Source organism: Zootermopsis nevadensis, unplaced genomic scaffold (genome assembly GCF_977971745.1).
Source record: "Zootermopsis nevadensis isolate Lab colony 2312 unplaced genomic scaffold, Znev_1.0 Znev_ptg000061l, whole genome shotgun sequence".
In the NCBI taxonomy this organism is placed as follows: Eukaryota; Metazoa; Arthropoda; class Insecta; order Blattodea; family Termopsidae; genus Zootermopsis; species Zootermopsis nevadensis.
The window spans coordinates 15,675,250-15,699,884 of NW_028259192.1; the positions used below are offsets into that span (position 1 = coordinate 15,675,250).

Sequence of the window (24,635 nt, forward strand, 5' to 3'; positions counted from 1 at the left end):
TGAAACTGGACTTACCAGTGTTATATTACAGCACTTAGCTATATAATATCAGTTCTGTAAGGAGGAACATAAAATGTTGGCAATGTAAGAGCCTAAAATGCCCATAGTGTAGCGTGACAGAGATATAGTCTTACCCTATCACAACAATAATAATAAGTTCTTCCCTGTAGTATAATTTGTTTTAATTAGTTTCATTTAATTAGAATTGGTTATATTATTTTTTTAGGCAGCATCAAAGGACCCAGTGGTGTTGTTAACATCTGGTCTCTTCAAGATGGCAGTCTCTTGCAAACAAACACTGGAACAGGAGGTGTCCACTCATTGACCTGGCTAGGGGAAACTGGTTTGGCTGTCTGCTTTGGTAGATCTAAGGTAACACCTCTTTCATTTTATCATACATTATCTTGCTGGTGACTGTAACATTGCTATAATGGGAGGAGATGGAATTAAATTACATGAATTTTTACGGGATGTTGAAACAGTTGTTCTCTTTGAGACTATTAATAAATGTTTTGTACAAGAAACTTATGCATGACATGAAATATAGGTCTGTTTAAGACAAACATATTTTTATAGAACTCTTATTTTGTATATTTAACAGAATGCAAGAAAAAATTATTTATTTCTGTATCAGGAGTATATTACAAGTAATTAATATTACATCTATGTAATTAACCTGTTGTTTCCATTGTTTTACAGGATGTTCGTGTAGTGCATTATGGTATGACCGAGATGACCCAAGTCCGTGTGTTAGCAGGGGCGAGAGCTTCACTGCTCCGCCAAGGTGTGACAGGTCTGCAGAATGCTCCATGTCTGCGAGCACTGTTGCTGGCACTACCCACCCTTCTGCAAGAGCAGTATCAGTATGAGAAACCACTAGTTGTGAGTGGAGAGCAGCTGTTACACAGTGGGTATCTCAAGTGCTTGGCATCTCTAGTCCTAGTGCTGCAACTGGACAAGGTGCTGTGCTATCGGCCTGTGCCACCCAACCACGATAAACACTCCTCTGTTGGTAAGCTTCATGACTGTTATAATTGTAGGAATATATGTTGTCAGCCTCTTGCTTGCACTTTGAATCTTTCTAGAATTCTGATGCTCATAGTAGATGACTGCTTTTAATTTGAGGTCTCAGAAGTGAATATTTCTTTGTGCTGAAATTAGAATTTTATTGCAGTTCCAGAATGGCAGTGGTTGCAGGTTTTCAGTGTTGGCGTACATACTGCTGAATCACTTGTAAATAGAATTAAGTTACCACAGGAGTTCTGTGCACTTGTGCTGGAAGGAACTACAGGTGGGTATTTGTTTTTTGCATCTCAATAGAGTTGACTGTAATACAGGAATGTTGGAATTCTAGCAACTGATTTGCAGCAGGTCTTGGAATTAGAATTGTCCTCTTTTTACTGCTCTCATCTTGTATGTGAATTTTATATTGTATCTGCTTCTTTCTGTTTATGAGTATATGCATGTTGTGCATGACTAACCAATTTCTCAATGATAACACTAATTGGCAGATTGTTTTGTTTTACCATTATGCAGTTTTCAGAGGTAGCTAAGGAGATAAAGATACAAAGGGGTAAAGAAGAGGAAGAAAGGGTATACTGGATGAAGATATGAAGGAAGCTATTCCCTGTTGAATTTCAGTGGTCCTCTTCTAGTTATTCTGTGTTTTGTTAAGTGTAAAATACCAAAAGGACATTATTCCATAATGTAAAATTTGAGGGAGACAAATTTATTACAGTTCATGATATTAAATGTTTTGATTTGTTAGTTGTACTGAAAATAGTTAAACTTTTTTCAGAAATTTGCATTAAGGGAGTTCAGTATTTACTTGTTATATTTTAATTTTCACAAAGAAGGTCATCTTCATGTGTTCATATAAGGGACTAGATGGAGATAAAAATATTTGAGGAAATCAAGTTACATTGCATATGTGATGTTCTTAATTAATTTTCTAGAAGAGGAAGAGGATAGCCTAACAGCCACCAATAACTCATTTTGGAGCCTAAAAGCAGATGAACAAATTATGAGTTGGTCTACCCAACAACCTCATGACTGGCAGATTGGTGGGAAGTGTCTTGCTTTTTTGTGGGGCAGTGGTAGGCACGGCCAACTTGGGGAAGCAGGTGAGATTATACTAAAGCAGAATTATGTCAGTAGCAGTTCTGAACCAAAAGTCTGGTTTCAGTAATGGGATCATCATGTAGAATGTTATATTATTTACAATTATTTATTGCTGTCCAAATCTGACTTCAGATATTCTTGGAGTCTCTGTATTGATATTTTTGGCACTAAAAAAAACTTTCAAATGATGCTGTACATTTATTCATGACTAACTGTTATGAAAACATTTACACCTCAGGAGTTTGGAAGACAGATTTGTTTATAGGTTTTCATTAAAAATATTAAAACAAGATGGATAAAATCATAGCATATCACAACTAGTTACATATTTTTTTGTTTGTATCTTCAGAAGGTACAATTTAATTATTATTATTATTATTATTATTATCATCATCATCATCATCTTGACCACTGCCACCACCACTTCAGAAACAGATTGTTATGAAGATCTATAATATGCATAACTTAAAATGTTTATTTTATTTATGTTTACAACTTTGGTACATTTGTATGTACCAAATATTTATTGAAACAAATTTTAAAATATATTTATGTATGTATTCATCTATAACAGTACATGTTATAGAGTTTTAATCAAATTACACAATATTTACGGATTAAAAGAATTTGCAACACTTTATTTTATTCATGTGACTTTATCCTGAGTACTGTTACTCCATATATGTGTCTAGGAAAGTTCCATACCTCATTTGTTTAGACTTTAAATTATTCTAATAATTTGTATTTTTTATTTTGTAATGGAACTACAGTACTTCAATAAAAACAAATTCAGAATCTCATTGAAACTCAATGCAAGTACAGTAACATAGGTTATTCTGTCTCTGTCTCTACACATGTGGACGCCTGTGCAAAAGTCTAACTCAACATTTGATTGCCCAAATTTTATTATGTGTAAATTTTCTGTTTGACTTCCTTCATGTAGATTTGTACATGAATACAGGAATCATGTTAAGTGTATGTCTGATAAATTGTAAAATATTTTAATCAATTCTCATAGTGTTTTCATTTCTGAGCACCAGTCATCTTTATGTGTTGATGTTAATGCATTAGAAATTCTTTCTTCTGCAGGTCGTAGCTCATTGGTACCAGTTGAGACAGAATCCTTCTCAGGAGCACAACAAATTATCTGCGGTCAGAATTGTACATTTGTGATCCAAGCCAATGGCACTGTATTAGCTTGTGGTGAAGGCAGTTATGGACGTCTTGGACAGGGAAATTCTGATGATCTCCATTCCCTGAGCATCATATCTTCTCTTCAGGGTAGGTCAGACATTATGTGACTTGGTATGTCATTACATTAAATCCCATTATTACACATACAGCAGATATGGATATAGAAAAAGGCGTTTGGCAGCTGCCATTAATTTCTGTTAAAACATAGGTTTTTCAGTCATCAGAATATTGATAAAACTGAAATCCAACTTTTTTAGTTTCTGTAATGTCAGATTTATGGTGTTATTGTGAATAGTTTAAATATAACTCATTGATAATAATTATTACAAGTACAGCAGTACTTTGGAACAGAGCAAAAACAATTCAGAGCTTCAGGTTTAATGATAGAAATACGTGTCTTTATCCAAATGTTGAATAACCAGTTAACTACAAGTATTGCAGTTGAAATTCTGTATTTCAGGATTTGTGATCACAGCTCTGGCAACTTCATGTGGATCTGATGGCCACAGTCTTGCCCTAGCAGAAAGTGGTGAAGTATTCTCATGGGGTGATGGTGACTATGGTAAACTGGGTCATGGGAATAGTGATCGACAGCGTCGACCTCGACAGATAGAAGCATTACAAAGTGAAGAAGTGGTGCAAGTAATTAAGAATTGTATATTTAGAGCCTTATTCTTCACTGTGTACTTTATTTTTGTACTTCCTTACACAGAGACTTCCAGTTTATGTGGTTCAACTTGGTTTCTGAAAAGAAGAAGGCTTATACAGCTTCTCTCTTCATAATATGCTTTTCACAAAAGCAGTATTATTAGAAGTCCCTTTTAAAATCATATGAATAATATGAAAAAATCTTTTGAGGTAGGGTAGATTTAAAATTCCACAAGTTGATACAGTAAGAAATTATCTTTTCTGATCTTAGTTCCTCGCTTATAGGAACACTTTTTTGGGACGTTTCTCTTTTAAAACTGATGGGGCATGGAAAAAGAGGAACACTAATATTGAAATTTATTTACTGTGTCAGGTTGCGTGTGGTTTCAAGCATAGTGCAGTTGTAACAGCTGATGGGAAGTTATTTACCTTTGGAAATGGTGATTATGGTCGACTAGGTTTGGGCTCAACAGCAAACAAGAAACTGCCAGAACGTGTGGCAGCACTGGAAGGACATATTATTGGTCAGGTTGCATGTGGATTGAATCACACTGTGTGTGTGTCATCTGATGGCAGTCTAGTTTGGACATTTGGTGACGGAGATTATGGGAAGTTAGGACTGGGGAACACAGCCACAAAATCGACTCCACAGGTAATTAAAGTTGACAATAACACTTCATTCATTTACTTCACTTATAGTACACCTGAATTGATTCGGGGGGCAGTTATACTGTTTGAGGGTTTTTATACATTTCCTCAGTCTCTTGTCTTAATTTCCTTTCTATATTATCATGTAATTGCTTTTTATCATGATATCTGCATATCATTTAATATTCTGTTATTAGTATTTTGGCTGATACCTCCAGTTATGAACTGTTTGATTGTCCTGGCATCTAGCTGCCCAGGCAGTAGTGAAGGAGTCCATTTCTATGGAAGATGCACATTCAGATATAGTTTTTACCACTCCAGATGCTATGGTGATGATTCTTAGTATTTGGCATTGTTTCAGAAAGTTGATCTGCTCTGTGGAGTTGGTGTGAAGCGTGTTTGCTGTGGAACACAGTTCACTGTATTTCTTACACAAGATGGACGTGTTTTCACTTGTGGTATGGACCGCCTCATTGGCCAACCTGACTCTAGGGCTCGTGGCCACACCAAGCCACAGCAGGTTAGTTCTACATACAGTAGAATGAAATGGTCAAGGCATGTAACACATAGGGGAGATGGAAAATGCGTACATAATTCTGGAAAGCCTGGAGGGAAGAGACTACTCAGAAGACCTAGGCACATGGGAGAATAATATTAAAATGGATAATAAAGAAATAGGGTAGGAGCATATGGTCTGGATTCATCTGACTCAGGATAGGGACTGGTGGTGGGCTATTGTGAACAAGATATTGAATCTTAAAGTTCCATATAATGCAGGAATTTCTTGACTTGCTCAGAGATTGTCGTCCTTTCAAGGACTCTGCTCCATGGAGTTAGTTATAGAAGAAGGCACATTATTCTTGTCATCAAGACATTATAATACAAATCCTGTATGACACTAATGGTAGCCATTGTTTTACTCTTATACAGCAGTCCCAAAAAGATGTATATACACATTCAATAAAATAAATAAAGACATTTTAAACAAAACCATTACATATGTCAGCGTTGGAACTTAGTGATTTAGTGCATCTAGTGTGGGTATGCTAAGTGACCACCGCTAGCTTTGTGGCACAGTTGACAGTGGTGATAAACTGACTGACAATCAGCCACCAAAGTTGCTGATGGGATAGCTAAATCTGGCGATCGGGGATACTCAACAGATCCTCTGCGTCCTAACCATCAGTTGGGTAAAGTTTTGTCAAGACAGGCCTGATATCACAATGGTAATGTGGGATGTCCCATCTTGTTGATATCACATGTCCTTATCTCCATACAGTTGACAAACGGTAGGAACAGTTCCATATGTGTATACGTCTTTTCGGGACACTCTGTGTATTTCATTTACTTGATCCTGTACCATTTATTTGACTTCCCACTGTTGTGCCTAAGCCTTTTTCAATATCAGTGTACTCTCTTCTTCTGAATGTGGTTGTTTTGCAGATGCCCATTATCTGAGGTAGATTTGTTGTATATGACATTCTGAAGTTGTATCTCCTGTTTCCAGGAAGTTGGCTGTCATAGTGACAGTTGTCTTTTAATCATTTTTTTTCAGCAAATGACAGTAAGTAATATCTAATAGGTAATGAGTTTAAGTCTGTTTGCTGCCATAAAAAATTAAAATACTTTTAAAAGAACCTGCCAGTATAATAAAAACTGGTTACCTGAAGTTGGGAACAGATGAGCTGATTGTTTTTTATATATTTTACTTGTTGAATCTGCCCAGCTTCATAGTTTATATATCATTTAATTGGACAGTAATTGTTAATTATGAATTTGAAAGAATGTGGAAGTTGTCATGGCCTATTTCAAGGCAATAACCCAATGTTTGCTGGGGGGGGTGATAAAATCAAAAAACCTTGGTCAGTATAGTAGGCCTCTGTACCAAGAACTGAATTAAGGACCTCCTAAATACAAAGCAGGTGTGCTAGTCACTTGATTATGGTGTTCAGCATGCAAAAATGTTATGAGTATTTCAGGCAGTGTCGTAGAAAGTGCTTGTCTCAAGAAAGTTACCATGCTCTTTTCCTTCGGTGTTTAATGTGTTAGTGTTTGTCTTGTATGTATGTCATTAACTGTTTTGTTTTATTTTCATAGGTTCCAGCTTTGAATGCTTACTTTGTTGAAGAGATAGCAGTAGGAGCAGAGCATGCACTTGCCTTGACATCTGGTGGTGATGTCTGGGGGTGGGGCAACAATAGTGATGGTCAACTTGGTCTTGGTCACACAGCCATTGTGAGGGAACCACAGTTGCTTACAGCTCTTTTAGGGAAAGGTGCTAAGCAGGTTAGCAATGCTTGGTGTATGGTACCAGAACTCAGATTATGCTGACTACACGGTAACTTCAACCTATAGATTTATCTGAAGTCTGTATTAGATTTGTATCACTAGAGTCAACATCATATTTAAATTTTTTCTAAAGCATTGATTGAATTATATTGCAGATCGCTCAATTTTCACTTGGCTGTACAACCTTTAAGAAATATGTAGTTGCCAAAAATTAATGCTTCTAATGTTAGCAGATATTACTAGGATGATCAGATAAATGGGGATAAGATGGGTGGGGCATGTAGCATGTATGGTGAAGATGAGAAATATGTATAGAATTTTAGGTGGGAAGACTTAAAGTTAAAGACAACTAGGCATAGATCAGAGGATAATATTAAAATGGATCTTAGGGAGATAGGATAGAAGGGTATGGACAGGATTCACCTGGCAGTGCTGGTAGGCTCTTTTGAAGACAGAGAAAGAATGTTCCGGTTATAAAAAACTACAAAAAACGGAATTTTTTGACTAGTTAACAACTGTCAGTTTCTCAAGAAGGACACTTCTCTGTGGAGTTAGTTATGTCATTGTTTTCAAGTAGCACATTTTAAATTGTTTTGTTATTCAGATTTCTACTGGAAGGACACACAGTGCAGCATGGACTTCTCCCTCATTGCCTAGACAAAGTCAAGGGGTATCAATACCTCTGCGATTCGGTTTACCAGCACACATTCCTCCTCAATATGGCCACCTTCAAGGAATGTCCATAGTCACCATACAGGCACGACTGAAACTTCTGTATCGCTTCTCTGACACCCTGTATGCCTGCTGGAGATTGTTGCCACTCTGCCCTCAGGTTAGGCCAGTGTTAATATGAACCAGCTGTGGAATTGATTTGATAGTCAAGAAGGTATTCAGTTTCTGCATTTTCAACTCTTCTTTGTATCACATTTTACACAAGATTATTAACTATGATAGTGAAATATCACATTTGCTCTAGTTAAATTATTTATACATTAACTAAAAACTAGGACTTATGTTGTGCACTAATTAAAGTAATGTTTATGTAGCAGTATGAATGGCTTACCCCATCTCTGCGTGTTTTCACATCATCTCAACTGCGACCACTGTTAGCACCAAGAGTCTACACATTGCCTTTGGTTCGAAGTGTGGGTCGCACCATGGTGCAGGGTCGAAATTATGGCCCACCAGTGACAGTTCGAAGGCTGGCAATGAGAGGACGCCGCTGCAAACCAATATTTGTACAAGTTGCACGTCAGGTAGTTAAAATGAAGCCAGCAGATCTTCGTCTACCATCCAGGGCATGGAAGGTAAGTGGTACATACATATTCATACAGTTTGGGTTGTCAGACATTGCAGATTTCCACATTACAGAACATGACACTTTTGTCCTTTATAATGCTGTACAGTTAAAAGCATGGTGTTACTGAGTTCCTTAATATTAAATTGTAACTCCATTAATATAACTTTAATATAATGAGAATAACATGTTGAAAATATGCATTCATTTGATTTTGGATTGAGGCTTCAGAACTTTGATATCATGTGAGTAAATGTGCAGATTTTCTGATGAATAATATTATTAATGATGTTTCACTTCAGTTTCTAATTGTGTTTACTTTCAAAAGGAAAAGTATTCCTTTGCTTAAGTTCTGTGCCATGAAGACATAGGTGGAAGTGGAGGTAAAGCTCCACACATTGTTGACCATGGCTATAGGTGTAGGTGAGTGGTCAGTTTTATGCTCCAACTTCTTTACCTCTGGGGAAGGAGCTCCTGGTAGCCAGTGGACAGGAGGATACGTGGGCACCAGGGCTTGTCTTGACATCTGGAAAAGAAGAATCCCTGCCTCTACCAGGAATCATAATCCAGTTATCCAGCTCATGGCTATTCACTTCCCATACTGAGCTATCCTCATTAATTCTAAATCCATAACAAAGTGCATGTTTACATAAGATGATGATATTTCCTTTTAATTGTTATTATTCTTCAAAATATGGAAAACATTCATCTTTAATTCCCTTAACATGTCAATGAGACCTGCTCCCGAGAATGACAATAAACATTTCTGGTAAGAGAAGAAAATGCTGCTCATGTTTTGTAGGTGAAACTGGTGGGTGAAGGAGCTGATGATGCTGGTGGAGTGTTTGATGATACTATCACAGAAATGTGTCAGGAGCTTATCAGTGGAGCAGTGCCTCTGCTGGTGCCCACACCAAATGCAACAAATGATACTGGCTACAACCGTGACCGCTACCTACTGAATCCAACCCTGTGTTCAGCAATGCACCTTTCATGGTTTAAATTTCTTGGTAAGCTGATACATTTTTGATAGATGTATTATTTAGGCATTTTATTATACTTTTCTGACTACAAAGGTGATATGTCAGTGATGGAATTAATGACAGGTGAAATGAGATAATTACAAGAAATTATATTTAATAAAAACTTTTCCATTGGAACATACAGTTTATTGGGGAAAACAAAGTTATTTTGAAATTTGGTTGATAATAGATCAAATGAAAAGGTTTTGTGATGTGGATTGCATTGATGCTTTGAAGTGGGATGAGTAATGGACCTTTCTTGTTCATTCAGCTATCAGTGAGTTAATTATTACTATCACATAGAGTAATTTCTTGCTTATAGTAATTGCAGTTTACACAGACTTGCAAGAAAGTTTAAGTACTAAACTAAGTCCATGGTTTATTATGAACTTGCAGGAATTTTGTTCGGAGTTGCAGTGAGAACCAAGAAGCCACTTGCAGTTCCTCTTGCTCCATATGTGTGGAAACTATTAGTAGGAGAACCAGTCTCCATAGATGATCTAGAAGAGACAGACAGTCTATATGCCCAGAGTCTGAGAGGCATAAGAGATATACATCAGTCTGGTGTTACTGAAGCCACATTCCATGAAGTAATTAAAACTACACACACACACACATATTTATTTATATAGCTTAAATGAATGCCATGATTAGCACTCCTGCTTCGTATTTGGGAGGTCTCAGGTTCAAATCTCGGCCCAGAGATTTTTGTGATTTTCCTCGGTCCTTTCAGGCCAATTCCAGGATATTACCTCAAATGAGGCATGGCCACTTCCTTCCACATAATTTCCAATTCATTATTTATTATCATCTTCTCATTTGACACTATATAGTCTGAGTTACTGAAAAAGCATTGTTAAGTTAACTATAAATAAATAAAATACTGCTTAAATTGCAACTGCAGCTCTACCATCGCAGGTTGACAATGAAATTAGGCCAGTTTCAAAATGTGATAGCATATTGGTCATGTGGTTCAAATGTGTACCTGGGTCATCTGTATTATTCTTGTATGGTTGCAGTCATTGTCAAATAGCCCATAATAGATGAAATATGCGTGGTGAATTAATTTTTGTACAGGTTTGTTTAATTTTAAATTTACATTACCTATCGTATTGGATATTATACATCTAATTAGTAGGTAAATTCAGTGACTTATGAACAGCCCAAACTTGGACACTGCCTTAAATGTGGTATTGGAATTCAAAAATTTAACTGACTATTATTAACCACAATGTCTGGGAAAGTCTATTTTGTACTTTCTGGTCTCTCAGTTGGTGATTTTTCTCATTGGTGCTGCCAGTGAAAGATTTAATGGAACTTAATTTTTCTTGAGCAGAGAGGTAATGAAGCTAGTCTTGGCTGTAAATATATTCAAACACTTCTTTGTGTCTGGAAAACATATTTTAAGTATTTTGTGCATTAAATTGTAGTAAAATTAGGTGTCTTTGTATTGGTTTTATTTTCCTTTAAAACTATAGTTTATTATAGTCACTTTCTCTTACTGCACTCAGTACATTCATGAAAATACAAGAGGGAAAAATATTGGGGTTTTCAAACAATTTTCTGTTAATAAATCTTACATTCCAGGTGATTCCTCTGGAATGTTTTGAAGGAACCAGTTGTACCAACCAACTGGTACCTATTGTTGCTGGTGGAAGGAGCATACCTCTGACTTTCCACAATCGTTTGCTGTATGTTGAGCAGGCTGTTTACTTCCGTTTGCATGAGCTAGATCTTCAGGTAATGTACATGTATTACAAATGTTAGGCACCATTAATTATTATTGGTACTGTCAAAACTTAAGGTTGTTCCAACTTGCTGTGTACTGCAGCAGCATTACCACTAAACCTTAACCCAGCTGGCAGCTGTGGTACACTGCACTGCACCCTTTATTGTCCTTATAAACAAAGTAAAACTGATGATTAATTCTAATTCACTAATTTTTTATTAAGCTACATTAATGCAGTAACTGTTCAGATGCTGGCTAGTGGATCTAGGGGCAACAGGGTAGTCACCAAGCCCCCATAAAAAGTAAAAGTAATAAAATTTTCTAGTACAGATCAAAATTAAATTTCAGCAAAGTATAAGTAATGCATGGATTTTTCACTATTATGATGCATTAAGTTTATGAGAGTTGAGTATTTTCATGTGTAGAGAAAGGTGTTTTCCAGCTTTAAACTTAACCAAACTACATACATAAAGCATGTGAAGTCTTCAATATTGAAAATATTTGCATATCCATATATTAATAAAATGGAATTACATAAAGTAAAATACTTGTGATAATTTTTATGGTATTCTTTATTTACTCTGAGGAACTAAGAAAAAGTTAATTTAGGTATCTAGTTCTTTAAATTTTGTATTTTAACTGAATAATAATTCAGTATGTTTACATTAACAGCATTTGACTTGTTCTTTAGGTGGCAGCCGTGAGAGAAGGAATGGCATGGATCATCCCTGTTCCTCTTTTATCACTGGTTACAGCTCAACATTTGGAGCAGCTGGTGTGTGGATTGCCTCACATATCAATCCAGATGCTTAGAAGGGTCGTAAGGTAGCGATATATATTTATGGCATTATCCATGTCATTACTACTATTGTTCCAGTCATTTATTACAAATATTATAACAATCCTAACTTGGCTTTTTCCATTATGATGACTACTGTAATTATGTTCAGAACATGGAGTCACAAGGTGTTGACATATCAGTGTTATGTGTGTATTTCTCTAGGTATCGAGAGTTGGATGAAAACAGTCTGCTTGTACAATGGTTATGGGACATCCTGGAAGGGTTTACTAATGCAGAAAGGGTCCTGTTTATGAGATTTGTCTCTGGGAGATCTCGTCTACCAGCCAACATTGCTGATTTGTCTCAGAGGTTTCAGGTATGTTCTCTGATGAAGAAGTTTCCTGTAAGTATCCAGCTATCTCTGTTCCTACTTATCACTTTAATTGTGTTCAGGTAATGAAAGTTGATCGAGCACCAGACGGTTTACCTACAGCACAGACATGTTTCTTCCAACTGCGTCTACCACCTTACAGCAGCCAGGAAATCATGGCAGAACGCCTTCGCTATGCAATAAACAATTGTCGCTCTATTGACATGGATAATTACATGCTGGCTCGAAATATCGACATGGGTCAAGCATCTGATGATGAATATTAACATCAAATCACACCAAGAGTTCTGTGGGTAGAAAATGTTAGTTATGTTCAAAATATATTATTATGATAGAAGGAAGCAACAAACATATGGTCTTCTTTCACTTTTTTTTTTATAAATGATTCAAATAATGTCTTCAGCAGTTGAATACCATGGCTTTGCTTCTTCTCTGCATTACATGTATAATGGAAAAAAGTCAGAAAGTAGAAACTTTTCAGTCAGGGATTAACTAATATCTCTGATGAATAAGTCTTCAGTCATAATTTTTATGGATTACAAGTACTGTAAATTTAAAATGTCCTGCAATAATAATACGTAATTGCTTTAACACTTTCTCTAGTATACTGTCGATACTGTATGCAGTTTTCCAGAAACACAGCTTTAAATTAGAGTCTAATGACCATTGTATAAAGGTTTCTAATTTCTTTTTATTATGCTTTATATACTGGGTTCCTAATATACTAGAATTTATTTATTTTATTTCACTCACTCAAAAATAACTTCCAATTTCACAGGTGAAATTTATAACTTACTCCTATCTGTTTTGATAATTGGTTGATTGATATTATTCATTACAGGTAACACACATTATTTAGTTCCATGAAGAATATTGCAATAAAAAACATTAATCCATATGGCATGTAAGATCTGCCTCCATTGCTGTCAGTGGAAAAACCCTATATTAGTATATATTAATTGAAATTGAAGAGTGATTGTTTCAGTTCATGTCATTTTGCCCTAATTGTTCCTAGCAGTCTCTAATATATTACATTAACTTTACTCTATTTTTTTTTCTAGTTTTATATAAAGTTGTTAACTTCTTTAAATCTCTCTGCCTCCCTGAAATAACACGTAAATGTTTCCTTTTGTTATGTAAGTCTATTTAGTAAGTGCTGCAACAGCCTTCAAGTTCTCTGCCAGTTACAATATAAATTCTCATGAAGTATTCATATGGGATGTGAAATGTAAACTTATTTAGTATAATAACGTAGAATATATTATGTTTCATAATTCATATACATGTAAATTGCTGAGATGCTGCCATTTGTTATGCAGTAACAAAGTCTGAGTACACATCTGTGTGACTTAGGTACATTTCTGAAAGGTTTTGTAACTTTCTGCTCAGTCCTAACAAGAGATGGGGTGACCATGTACCTGTTGTGAAAAATGCATATAAGTGAATTTTAACTGTGATATGTGTATTGCTTGTGGGACTACCATTAACCCTTTGCTTATCCTAACAAATTAAATCCCCTCTGAATGTCTTTGACAGAGTTCTTGTATTACTACCATCTTTCTTTTGGACTTTGTCCATTGTGTGTTTTTTAAAAGTCTTTAAAATCTTAAAACCTTGATAATCTTACTTCATTTTCATGTAAAAAAAGTGGGGAGATGCCTGTTCTGTTGAGCCCTGTGGACAGACAATGGATAAAGTCTGATAGAAGGAAATACAGTAAAACCTGATTTTAAATTAAAAAATATCCAGAAAAATTAGATAGCACCATACACTGCTGTTTAACTGGAAATAATGAAATTGTTTGAACAGAAATAATCACTTCTGCTTACATTTGGTATGTATTTAAGATGTTCTTTGCTGAGCCCTGTAGACCCTAGTCTGGTCTGTTTATGCTGCATAATAATTTCAGAAGTTATTTACTTAATGGAATCTTGATACATACGACGATTTTACTCGGTTATAAGCATGTATACATGAAAATTTGGCCCATTTACAAGCAATACAACTATTTTCAATGCTTTAGATTGATAAGAAGTGAAACATAATATGAGCATTTTAATGGAATATACGTATACAGTACATTCCGGTTAATTGGGTCATCGGTTAATCGGGGCAGTCGTTTATTTGGGACAAATCTTAAAGAACAAACCTTTTTAACTCTTCATGTGGAACTTCACATAATTGGGGCAGCCGCTTAATTGGGCCAAGGTGTTCTAGTCCTGATGTGTCCCAATTAACCGGAATCCACTGTATTGTGCACTGTATGTGATATGGAAAAAAAAAAGCAGTTTAAAGGTTTGGACATATATCACATAGGAAAAGTAAATATAGACGCCATGAATTGCATCTCATCAGTCCACATTGCCCATTGATGCAGTTCTTCAGTTTTTGTTTCAGTAGTGACTGTGTATACTTCTTTACATTTTCTCACCACAATATGAAGAAATGTTCCAAAGGAGTGAAGTTAGGAGATCATGCAGACCACAGACTGGGAAACCATGTACCAACCAATAATTAAACAAAGATTATTTATGAACTGTTTCATATTAGTACCTGGGAAGTCAGCTAAGGTATCATCTTGCTGAAAACCTACATTTCAATGTCCTATAAATGCTGTGGCATCAATTAAAACTAGAAAGAACGAGGTAAGCTATTTCACTGATATAAAACTTTGTAAGAATGCAGTGGTATGCAAAGTAAAAGGTTGAGAACTTTTGATGCAAAACATTGCCCTCTTTTAACTCATTTTTATAAAAATAAAACAGCACCACTTGTCTGTGTCAAAACACATATATCCATATAATTTGAAGACTGAACAAGGAGACCACCTACAGATGCCCTTACAAGTGTGATAAAATGCCTATTTATCAGTATGATAAAATATAGAAATTATAAAAAAAATCCTTATTATAATAAGACTGTTGTCCCACATTTTAACACATTCCACTACTGGGCATTTAAAAGCAGACCATAATTAAATGCTGGAATTTAAAGCCCAAGTTATAAAGAGTAGTGAGTGGTGTGCTAATATTTTCTTTTGTTGGCACTGGCAGCATTAAAGAGCATCCAACAAATGTAAAATCCCAAATTTGGCAGTGAATGTGTTATGGAAGCACTTATCATTATTAATGCTTTTATCATATAATGCCATGCTCTTTTCTCTTGAAGCAAAGGTGAAATCCTGCTTTGCAAGTTACTTGCATAATTCCTTTATTTGGAGACAAGTTATCGTATGTATTGTATCATGCAACAACAAATATATGTAAAAAAACACTAAACTGTTTTGTTACTCATATATCACATGAGATCTCCAGTATATCAGCAAGACATGAAGAACTTCAGCTTTAAAAAACACAGAAAATGTATTTCTTAATACAGACTACTTAATATTTCTAACAAGCTGAGAATGTGCCACACATCATCATCCAATGATGATTCCCCAGCCTCCATAGATGCTCCTGTATCTGTGTCAATTGGTTCTTACTCTTTTGTGAATCTGCCCTCACTTGCTGTCTATTGTAATTTATTCAACATGTTCATGTTTTATTATCTCAGAGTTTTGTTGTCTTCCTTATACAACACATCCTTATTATCATATCCTCAATATCATATACTTGAAGTGTTTTTATTTTCAGCTATTAGATTTGGATTTTACCCTTCTTGTTCCTTTGTTAATGCTTAATAGAAACTTTACCTGAACTGTTTATATATATCAGAATCATTTTTTTTTGCTACATATATCACATTTTGTTAAGTAATATATTTAATCACTGGGTCCAAGTAATACATTTAAACGAGAATTATACTGAAGTATTTTGGTCTTTGATCCTTTTGTATAAAAAGTTCATATTAATTAAAATTACAGATATACAGTTTTCATTTTATGTTGTATAGCATATCACCACATAAAATATTATTCATACTGGATATCACAAGATAATTGTTTTATACCAGTACAGGGTTTATTAACACATTGAATGTGGGTCATGTCGATCTCTCTTTTCATGCAACTACGTAATCAACTACTTTTCCATTTACACTGTTGCACTGTACAGAGTCAAAGTCAGCAGAGCAACAGACAAACTCTCCACAGCAGTACTGAAGCTGCCAGAAACAAAACCATTTTCTCAATCGGTATAGCATTTCTGAAACAGCAGATTTAAAAATGTGCAGGATCTGAGGCATTTAAATTTTAAAAATTGCTGATATGCAGTATGTTCAGAAACCCATCTAAAAACCAGCACTCGTGCTATTGATTTTAATATCTTTCTTTCTCATTTTACTGGTCGTATGGCTCAGAATCATACATTCTTCGTCTTGTATTAACTCTCGACTCTGTTGGATATTCTCATTTTGTGATACACATATATCTTGACTGAATGTGTCATTAACTTGAAGATCCAATATTTGAAGAATATCTTTGGTAGGACCTTCAGTATGTCTTGAAACTGAATTAAGAGGTGTTGAAGTAGCAAATTTTTTTCTGGAATGGGTCAGTATGTTCTGTGACCCATGAGGTAGTGTTTCGTGTAAGCCCTTTATTGCAATTTGAGAATGTTTTCTTGATTGTGGTGTATTCAATGCAACTTGAGATTTCTTAGATCTTCTAACCTCTTGTTCTCGTCCATTGTGTGATACATTGTTCTGATCTTCATTCTGAACACTGGTCAACCATGCTTGTACTTTATCATGTGATGTGGGAGAAGCATGTTCCTGGAAAACAAACTGTCCTTCATACCACTCTGGTTCTTCTTCAATGCCCCAAACTCCAAGCATCCTAGGAGCCAGTACATCAATACAACTTTCCATCACTTTCTTGGACATCTTCCACTTATTACCTCCCTGAATCTTTCTTTTTCTACCGTGATGTTGTTTGTATTCACAAGATTGCAGTCCTGAAACATGTATATACATTCAGCCAATTTCAAATCCCTTATGTTCACTACAGCCTGTCTTAAGAATCCTTCAGTACTGAAGACCTCCGTATAACTTTGGGAATCTTGAGTCCCAGCTACATATAGTAATTTACAAGCTGTAACTCTTACACACAGAACTTTTGTATTTGAAAAACAAACTATAAATCATATTAAGAACTGACCAGGCTTGGACAATTGTACTGAGTTGCACTGATTGTCACTATGAAAGAGTTAAATTATTCTGCCATTGCAAGTTTCTTTTCCTATAGTTATACTTATTTAAATATGACAGAAATAGAATCAACATAATTTATAGTAATAATCAAAATATCTTACTTCCATATATGTGTTCCATTTCCTTCCTTCTTGTTAATTTCAGAATAGCTGATGCCTTCTTCTTGAGTAGCTGTTGTTCCCAGTTTACCATGCATCGAAATTCCGTTTTCTTCAAATAGTCTTTCATAATCTCTGAACCACTATTCAGATTATTATTCTGATTTGTACTGTCCCCCATACTTCTGCTATGCTCTTTTATCTCACTTGATCCCAGAAATTCCCTAGGCTTCAAGATGTGACTGAAGACATCTCCAGCAGAAGTCTGAGAGAGAAGAGTAAGCTTAGAAGCTTGTGGTGGGAGCCATACAAGTCCTGTCAGGCTAAGCTTACAACGCTGTTGTGTGAAAGGATCAAGCCACAGCCCATATTTGTGAGCAGAATAAAGTGCATCGTGCAGGTTCGGGATAGCAAAAGGAGGTACCTGGCAATACGGTACTTTGCCCTCCCAAGTATTGAGGAATGTTACTATCTCACCAGGTTCTTGGTTTCCTATGCATACCAACTCTTTGCCACTACTAGGTGCTACTGTACAACCATATAATGGTGTGGAACAGAGGAGGTGTGTCCAACGTTGTAAGGGCTTTGATCCAGAGCGTATGTCATAAAGAAGAACATGGTGACTTGTACACACATATAAGGCATGTGGTAGTATGCAGCTTTGGAACACCAATGATATGTCCTCGCAGTGTTCCAAAATATTTGGCACCTTCTTGGGGCATAGCAGCAAACTTGATTTCCTTATATTCTAAAAAAGAAAACAATGTTAGTTATTAATACATTTGTTTCCACAGTAACTTCTCTAAGAATATTGCAAATCATTATCTGCCATGAATTCTCAGTCTTATTTTTATGCCTACAGCACAAATGAAGGCTACATTTTTCCACATACTCGGAAACATCTTTATTCTTCACTGTTGCATTTCATGGTGAAGGTTCTTCTCCTTCCCACTGCATGCAAGCAGCAACAGCGAACTAGTCAAAATATTTACCTAAAGGGAGGGTTTCTGAGCTTATGTATAATAGATATTTTGATTAGGTACTGCTACGTTCTTGGCACTGAACTTCAAATCCACAATATATTGTACTGCATACTATAAGTAATAGATATATTAACATTTTTCATGCATTTAAAGTTATATCCATAACATAATATTTGTAAGGTTATCTCAGAAATTTGTACCCTCTTGTCTAGAAAATATGAACAGCATCTGTCAGTCATCCTTATCATGTGTGGATCAGTACAGTAGGATACACTGCACCATTTATCTGCCAAATGTTTTTCTGTAGTAACTTGAGAAGTAACACAGTTCCTAGAAGAAAATTACCACCAACAATGCAATATTATTATTTCATTATAGTCAATGAGCATAAGATAATTTACTTAAAAATACAGTGAAATGCCATTATACTACCTTCAAATTTTATTTTTAAAAAAGGAAAGCTTAGATATCACCATTTCACATAACAACTCCATGGAGCAAATCACCTGACAAGCTGTTACTTATTGTAAGAAATTTACTGCCTCTTATGGAACCCTCAATATATGTTCCCTACTATGGTTAGAGATGAGCCGGGATAGCTCAGTCAGTATAGTGACTAGCTACGGGCTGGACGACCAGGGTTCGATCCCCGACGGGAGCAGAGGATTTTTCCTCTAGCCTCTGCGTCCAGACCGGCTCTGGGGCCCGCCCAGCCTCCTATCCGATGGGTACCGCGGTTCTTTCCCGGGGGTAAAGCCGGCCGGGGCGTGATGCCGACCACTCACCCCAATCTAGTGCCGAGGTCAAGAAAGAGAGGAGCTATACCTCCTCTCACCCCAAACGCCTACATGGCGTATAGTGGGACAAACTTTACTTTACTTTACTATGGTTAGAGACCCCCACACCCATACAAAACAAGAGACAAAATTATATACTTTAATCTTCTATTTTTATATAGGAGATGGCAGACAAGAGCATGAACTGTATGGTAACAAGCAATTTACAAACTAATAAGTGATGTATGCTTTAAAATGTGTTTTTTCAGATGAAATAGTGCTTACCATGCATTCAAGTCCCACTCTTGAACACTTCTGTTGGTTGTAACAGTACAATATGTTCCAGGGGAATGGTGACTCATGTCTAATCCTGTGAATGGATGTTTAGATGTTGCCTTATGTATACTTTCCAAACTCAAGCTTGGTTTGAGTGAGTACAGTTGACATACATTGCGTAGACGTATGCCAATAAAACCTACAGCAGCAAGTAATTACATTTAAGTAAGTTATTTCTGTTAGAAACAGATCCAGATTCTGAAAAGTTATGTTCTAAGAATACCAGATGATGGACAAAATCCAGTAATACTAACGAAACTGTTTATTCACATTTGTAGGGTCATAATCAGATATTTTGTTGGTTATCCAAGAGTTTTCATTAGCTCCCTACTTTGCATCTTTCAATATCCATGGAACAACATGGACTTCTATATTTTTCAATTACAAGAGGTAAAAGTCTGTCACTATCGATGGCATTGTATGCATGGAGCACAGTTTAGATACTGTACCACCATGGTAGGAATATGCTCAAAAAACAAGGGTGTTACTTTGCTGTAGATTGAAAAGTATTCCTGTTTCATCAGTGTTATATATGTCACAGTCATCAACTTGAATCTCTGAACCAGGTAGGTATTTTCCCAGTCTTCAATTGTTTCTGGAAATATACTCCTGCTCTAACCTTATAGAGTTTTGTAAGCAATATCATTGGAAGCTGAATGTTCCTAGACAAACAGTGATGTAAATTATAAAATCTGAAGCACCCCAACTGGAATATTCTGGGAACAGTACTGCCAGCACATACTTTACTGAGCTGGCTGCAATAATTTTACCTTTATCTTGCCTGTATAAGCCACACAGTTGGTGGATGGTATGACCAGAGATGGGCTGAACAGAACTGGCAGCTGGCAATGAGGCCTGCCAGTAATTTTTCACTTCCAATGGCACAACACCTGCAAAGAATAATAACAGACTGTGCACACAAGTGTAAGTATTCTTCAGATAATGTAAATTATTTCAGCCACACTGTAAGTTTCTCAGTATAGCAGGCTGTAAATTTAGGGCTGTCTGTTGCCTTAAAAAGTGAATAATAATCTGGACTGCAACAGATGAGGTAAATGTTCTGAATGCACATGGAGACAAGAGTGGAAAAACAGTATAATGAATTACCCATTGTCAGAAACCGTTAGAGAATCATTCAAATGGAACCTTTCCTTCATTTTGACTTTATTAAGATATCTGTAAATACATTCAAAAATACATATACATATATATATATATATATATATATATCTATCATTACCTATAAAACATGGCTGAAGAGACTGCATAATCTACATAGTTTACCTGAGAGTTAGTTTAAATTATAACAGCTTTGTAAAATCAGCTAAAACCACTGTAAAAAATGTGTACAATTTCATGTGATTACTCACACAGCTGGTCTTTCTTCTTCCCTTTAGTGGTTAGAAGCAACACTTGGCCATCTACCTCCAGTTGATCCAAGCATCCTCCACCGTAGTACCAATTGTAAGTCTACATATACAATCATGATTCATTATGGTGTTATTTTTCTAACTTGGCAGAAAATTTAAAATATCAACATATATAAAAACAGATCCATACTAAGTATATACACACATTCTTCAACATCTTGTTTATATTTTTAAGTATGTTACTATGATTGGCTGAGTACTTAATCACAAATCAAAGAAGTGTTAAAAAACTCCTTCTTTTCTAGCAGAGTTTAAATGATGTACATCATAGTTTTGAAATTAAAGAAATCATACTCTCTTTCCTCAGTTCAATATTTCAAATATTATACATTTTTGACTTCTTAACTATAGACTAGTAATGTTCATTGAATGATTTAGGGATAAAGCTGTTAGTATATTTAATGAACATGCAAGAATATGAATTATAGCAACATACTTCAAATCTAGTTAGACTGTACTGTCCTTTCATTTTTCTGCTCATTTCTGTCACTGTATTGAAACAAGAATATTTGTATACAATTAAGCATCAATGACATCAATCAACATATAAAAACAGACTGGGATATTTAATTATTTTCCTCATACAGATCTCATTAACAATTGTTTCATAACTGAAATCATCCTACCATCTTAACCACCACATCTTACCCCATCAAATTCTTCATCTGGATTTCTTGCAATTAGTTTCACATAATAAGCAGCATCATGTGAAACTGTGTGTACTTTTCTATTTGAAGAAATCAGATCTTGAAGACTTTCACAGAACATATTTTCTGGAACAACAGATTATTACACAAATATTCCTGAGTTAATTCCAATCAAACTAAAACTGACAACCCAATAAGGCAATTGTATGTCTGAAATTCATCCAAGTATGTATCAGTGAACTGCAGTACTTAGGTCCCAGCTGTATCTTCTAAGATCTGTTATCCACTTAATGCTACAGGGATTTTTATCTGTCTGGTATTCTTATACTGGGCTATAACCCAGCCCACAAATTTAGGAGCCAGAAAATATTTTACCCTTATTAGATTTTAATGACTAATACAAACACTTCAATGTGCTACCAATGAATGGAATAAATTACTTTTTAAAAGTCTCTATAAGCAGTAACAGAAATTCATGCACATTTGTCATAAAAATACCATTGTGATGTGAAATTGGTGACTACATTTCCACCATTTCCAGTTTGGTTTCTTGTAGCAGTGCACCTCTGTAGTTTTGAAACCAGAGTACCACTGGTCCACAACCTTTGCACATTCAAATTCAATCATTAATGGTTAATTCATGTTACAGCAAAATCTTTCTTTTAAGCAAGAAGAAGGTGGCTCCAGAAACCATGTAATTTCTGTTGGAAATACACAGCCAAATATGCACATCTGTTCAAATTTCAGAGATTTCTCTGCTAAAACAAGGACACTCCAAAGCTCTTTTTATAATTAAAGCCCTTCCTCCAACAAAATGTTGCTAAAGTGAAACCACATCCTTTTTCACTATGTAGGTGATCACAAATACAAAGTTTAAGAACTATCTATGTATTTCACTACATATTGTATTGGAAATATTATGCATGTACAAATAAGTATAAAGGTCACCTGTATGAAATTGCTTACGTTTCTTTTGCGTCTTGTAGTGACTTTTATGCACAGAAATTTTGTGTTTCCACAGGCATTTCTTTTTTACCAAAACTGTTGCTGGATCTTCACCTTCCAATACTGTAACATAACACATTTCATATATTACAATTGTAGGGGGGGGGGGGGGGGGGTGTTGTATTGGAGGCACCCTTTTCAGCAATAATCTTAAGTCAAGCTAACAAGATACCCTGTAGTTGGTGGGGAGAGAGCCAATTATAAAAGCTAAAAGATACCCTAAGAATTATAATGTATTTACATTCCATAGATTCTTCATTTGACATAAGTCAAGAATATATAAGATGTCACATAAATATAATGAATTCTTCTCGAGCTACCAGCCATGTCAGGTGGTTGAAAGGTGAAAACACCAGTATTTTAAGAGCCATCTTTGTCTTTGTCCTCAGGGTACTGAACTTCAGGATGATGATGGTTCACAAAATGTTGGTGTTTTCTCCTTTCAGGCTGGCTGGTAGCCAGAGAAGAATTTGTTATACTTTGTCACTATGAAACCTTCAGATCATAAATGTCACATAAACTTAATATAAGTGCAAATATAAATTATGAAGAAATAATTAACAGACTGTAATCATGTGTCTGACTATATTTTACATGTAATATTGTGTGCATATATGTGAACACACACATGTGTGCATGCATATTCTTATGCCTATGTATGATATATTAAGTGCATGGCATTTATGAGTACAGTTACTTACTAGGTATTTTTATCTGATAATGAGCATAATTTTAATGTAGTGTAATTTTGACATAAATATACTGTATAATTAGTAATAATATAATTACATATGTGATTAGGCCTGTTATATATTTTATTCTTGGGATACTGTATTTATTGTATTTCTAGGTATTTTCTAAATATGATGGACTGCAATCTGAGTGCTTACTAGGATCTATGGAATGCAGGAGGTTAGTATCTTTCAGAGCAATACATCAGCCAATGTTCCATATATATATGTGACAATAATACCTCCATACCTACACACCACCTTAACCATGGCACTATTTGGAGGTGAGTGATAACAAACATCACAGCCAAGTGGTTAACACCCTTGTTTCATATTAAGGAGGTTCCAGGCTCAAATCTTGGCCTGGACACAACTATCCTCATACATTTATTTTGGTTTTCCTCAGTCCCTCCAGACAAATGCCAATATAATACCTTAAATTAGGCTTTGACATTTTCATTCCACATCCTTTCCAAATCATTTGTTAATCATCCTATCATTTAACACTAAGTAGTATGAGCTGCTGACAACAAAACTAAATAAAACAGAAATAATAAATAAGTGGGGTGAATGCTATTTTCATGCCCAGGCTACCTTATTTCTGAGGAAAGACGCCTGATATCCATTGGATAGGAGGGATGGTATGCCCTAGAGATGGTCTGGATGGGATCAAGACAAAAAATACTGCCAAGTCTTGAATCAGATACTGGTCATTCAGCCCTTAGCCTAGTCACTATACTGACTAACATAACAAATGTGATGTGGGAAACATACTGACAGTTATTATGTGTTCATGTGATATCATACAACTGCACACTGAAGGCAAAAAATACACGTAAGTAGGAAATGCTGTTGAGTTGGCTTCATACTCAAAACCAAGTAGCAGAATGTATATTTAATCACCTTTCCTGGAAACCTTAGCTGGAGGCAGAAATGGCAGTGGATGCATACAGTTAAAAGGAAAGGCACGTAAGCTGCCTTCATGTTCCACTTCTATGTTATTATGTAGAATATGGCCTGGCATTCCATAATGGGGAAATTTATGCAAAGATACATAATCACATTTTTTTAGCACATCTCGATACAAGTCTACCATTTCAACACTTAATTATGTCTCTGAAAGGTGCAGTAAATTATTTCAATAATAAGTTTGCTAACATAACCTTAAAAAGAATCTAGAATTTCAGTACTTTACACACAAATAAAAATAAAATTGTCATTTTTTTCATGTTGCGTTCTATATATGTGTGTGTTAAAACTGTTCCATAATTAATAATGTGGGAACATGCACAATGTGAATTGTTGACTTGTGTATACCGCCGATCAACCAAGAACAAATCCAAAACAATACATCGTTT

At 35.5% G+C, this 24,635-nt stretch overlaps 2 protein-coding genes across 6 annotated transcripts in view; one reads left to right on the forward strand and one right to left on the reverse strand.

The window, feature by feature from the left end:
• The window catches only part of LOC110836561 (putative E3 ubiquitin-protein ligase HERC1), an 87,871-nt gene extending 74,300 nt beyond the window's left edge, over positions 1-13,571 (forward strand). For 3 of the 4 annotated variants that reach the window (XM_087340921.1, XM_022077904.2, XM_087340920.1), the window contains exons 57-73: positions 227-372; positions 700-1,012; positions 1,175-1,291; positions 1,956-2,123; positions 3,211-3,402; positions 3,776-3,957; positions 4,337-4,615; positions 4,973-5,131; positions 6,709-6,897; positions 7,505-7,732; positions 7,947-8,207; positions 9,000-9,207; positions 9,616-9,809; positions 10,807-10,959; positions 11,640-11,773; positions 11,952-12,105; positions 12,183-13,571. In XM_087340921.1, coding sequence (XP_087197047.1) covers positions 227-372; positions 700-1,012; positions 1,175-1,291; positions 1,956-2,123; positions 3,211-3,402; positions 3,776-3,957; positions 4,337-4,615; positions 4,973-5,131; positions 6,709-6,897; positions 7,505-7,732; positions 7,947-8,207; positions 9,000-9,207; positions 9,616-9,809; positions 10,807-10,959; positions 11,640-11,773; positions 11,952-12,105; positions 12,183-12,386 — 3,281 coding nt within the window. In that variant the 3' untranslated portion in view covers positions 12,387-13,571. The remainder of the gene's footprint in view (positions 1-226; positions 373-699; positions 1,013-1,174; positions 1,292-1,955; positions 2,124-3,210; positions 3,403-3,775; positions 3,958-4,336; positions 4,616-4,972; positions 5,132-6,708; positions 6,898-7,504; positions 7,733-7,946; positions 8,208-8,999; positions 9,208-9,615; positions 9,810-10,806; positions 10,960-11,639; positions 11,774-11,951; positions 12,106-12,182) is intronic. The other variant, XM_087340922.1, reaches the window with a different exon arrangement.
• A 1,734-nt stretch (positions 13,572-15,305) lies between these two features.
• Positions 15,306-24,629, reverse strand: TAF1C-like (TATA box-binding protein-associated factor RNA polymerase I subunit C-like). Of its 2 annotated transcripts, XM_022077946.2 has the most exons (9): positions 24,181-24,629; positions 22,508-22,609; positions 21,543-21,667; positions 20,835-20,934; positions 20,235-20,354; positions 19,414-19,603; positions 18,553-18,682; positions 17,373-18,117; positions 15,306-17,015 (listed from the first exon to the last, which is right to left on the reverse strand). In XM_022077946.2, the coding sequence occupies exons 1-9, from the start codon at positions 24,371-24,373 to the stop codon at positions 16,351-16,353; spliced, it is 2,370 nt and encodes a 789-aa protein (XP_021933638.2). In that variant the 5' UTR covers positions 24,374-24,629; the 3' UTR covers positions 15,306-16,350. The 2 variants fall into 2 exon arrangements, with proteins under 2 accessions (XP_021933638.2, XP_021933648.2); XM_022077956.2 differs by lacking the exons at positions 22,508-22,609; positions 24,181-24,629 and adding an exon at positions 22,040-22,144.
• Positions 24,630-24,635: the final 6 nt, after the last annotated feature.

Bases quoted from the DNA above. Each gene is read 5' to 3' on its own strand.
- TAF1C-like (XM_022077946.2), bottom strand. From the start codon at position 24,373: ATGGTAGACTTGTATCGAGATGTGCTAAAAAAATGTGATTATGTATCT. The intron at 20,935-21,542 runs GTAAGATGTGGT...TTGTATATGTAG, and splicing joins CAGATGAAGAATTTGATGGG to ACTTACAATTGGTACTACGG. The intron at 18,683-19,413 runs GTAAGCACTATT...ATTTTCTTCTAG, and splicing joins GAGTGGGACTTGAATGCATG to GAACTGTGTTACTTCTCAAG.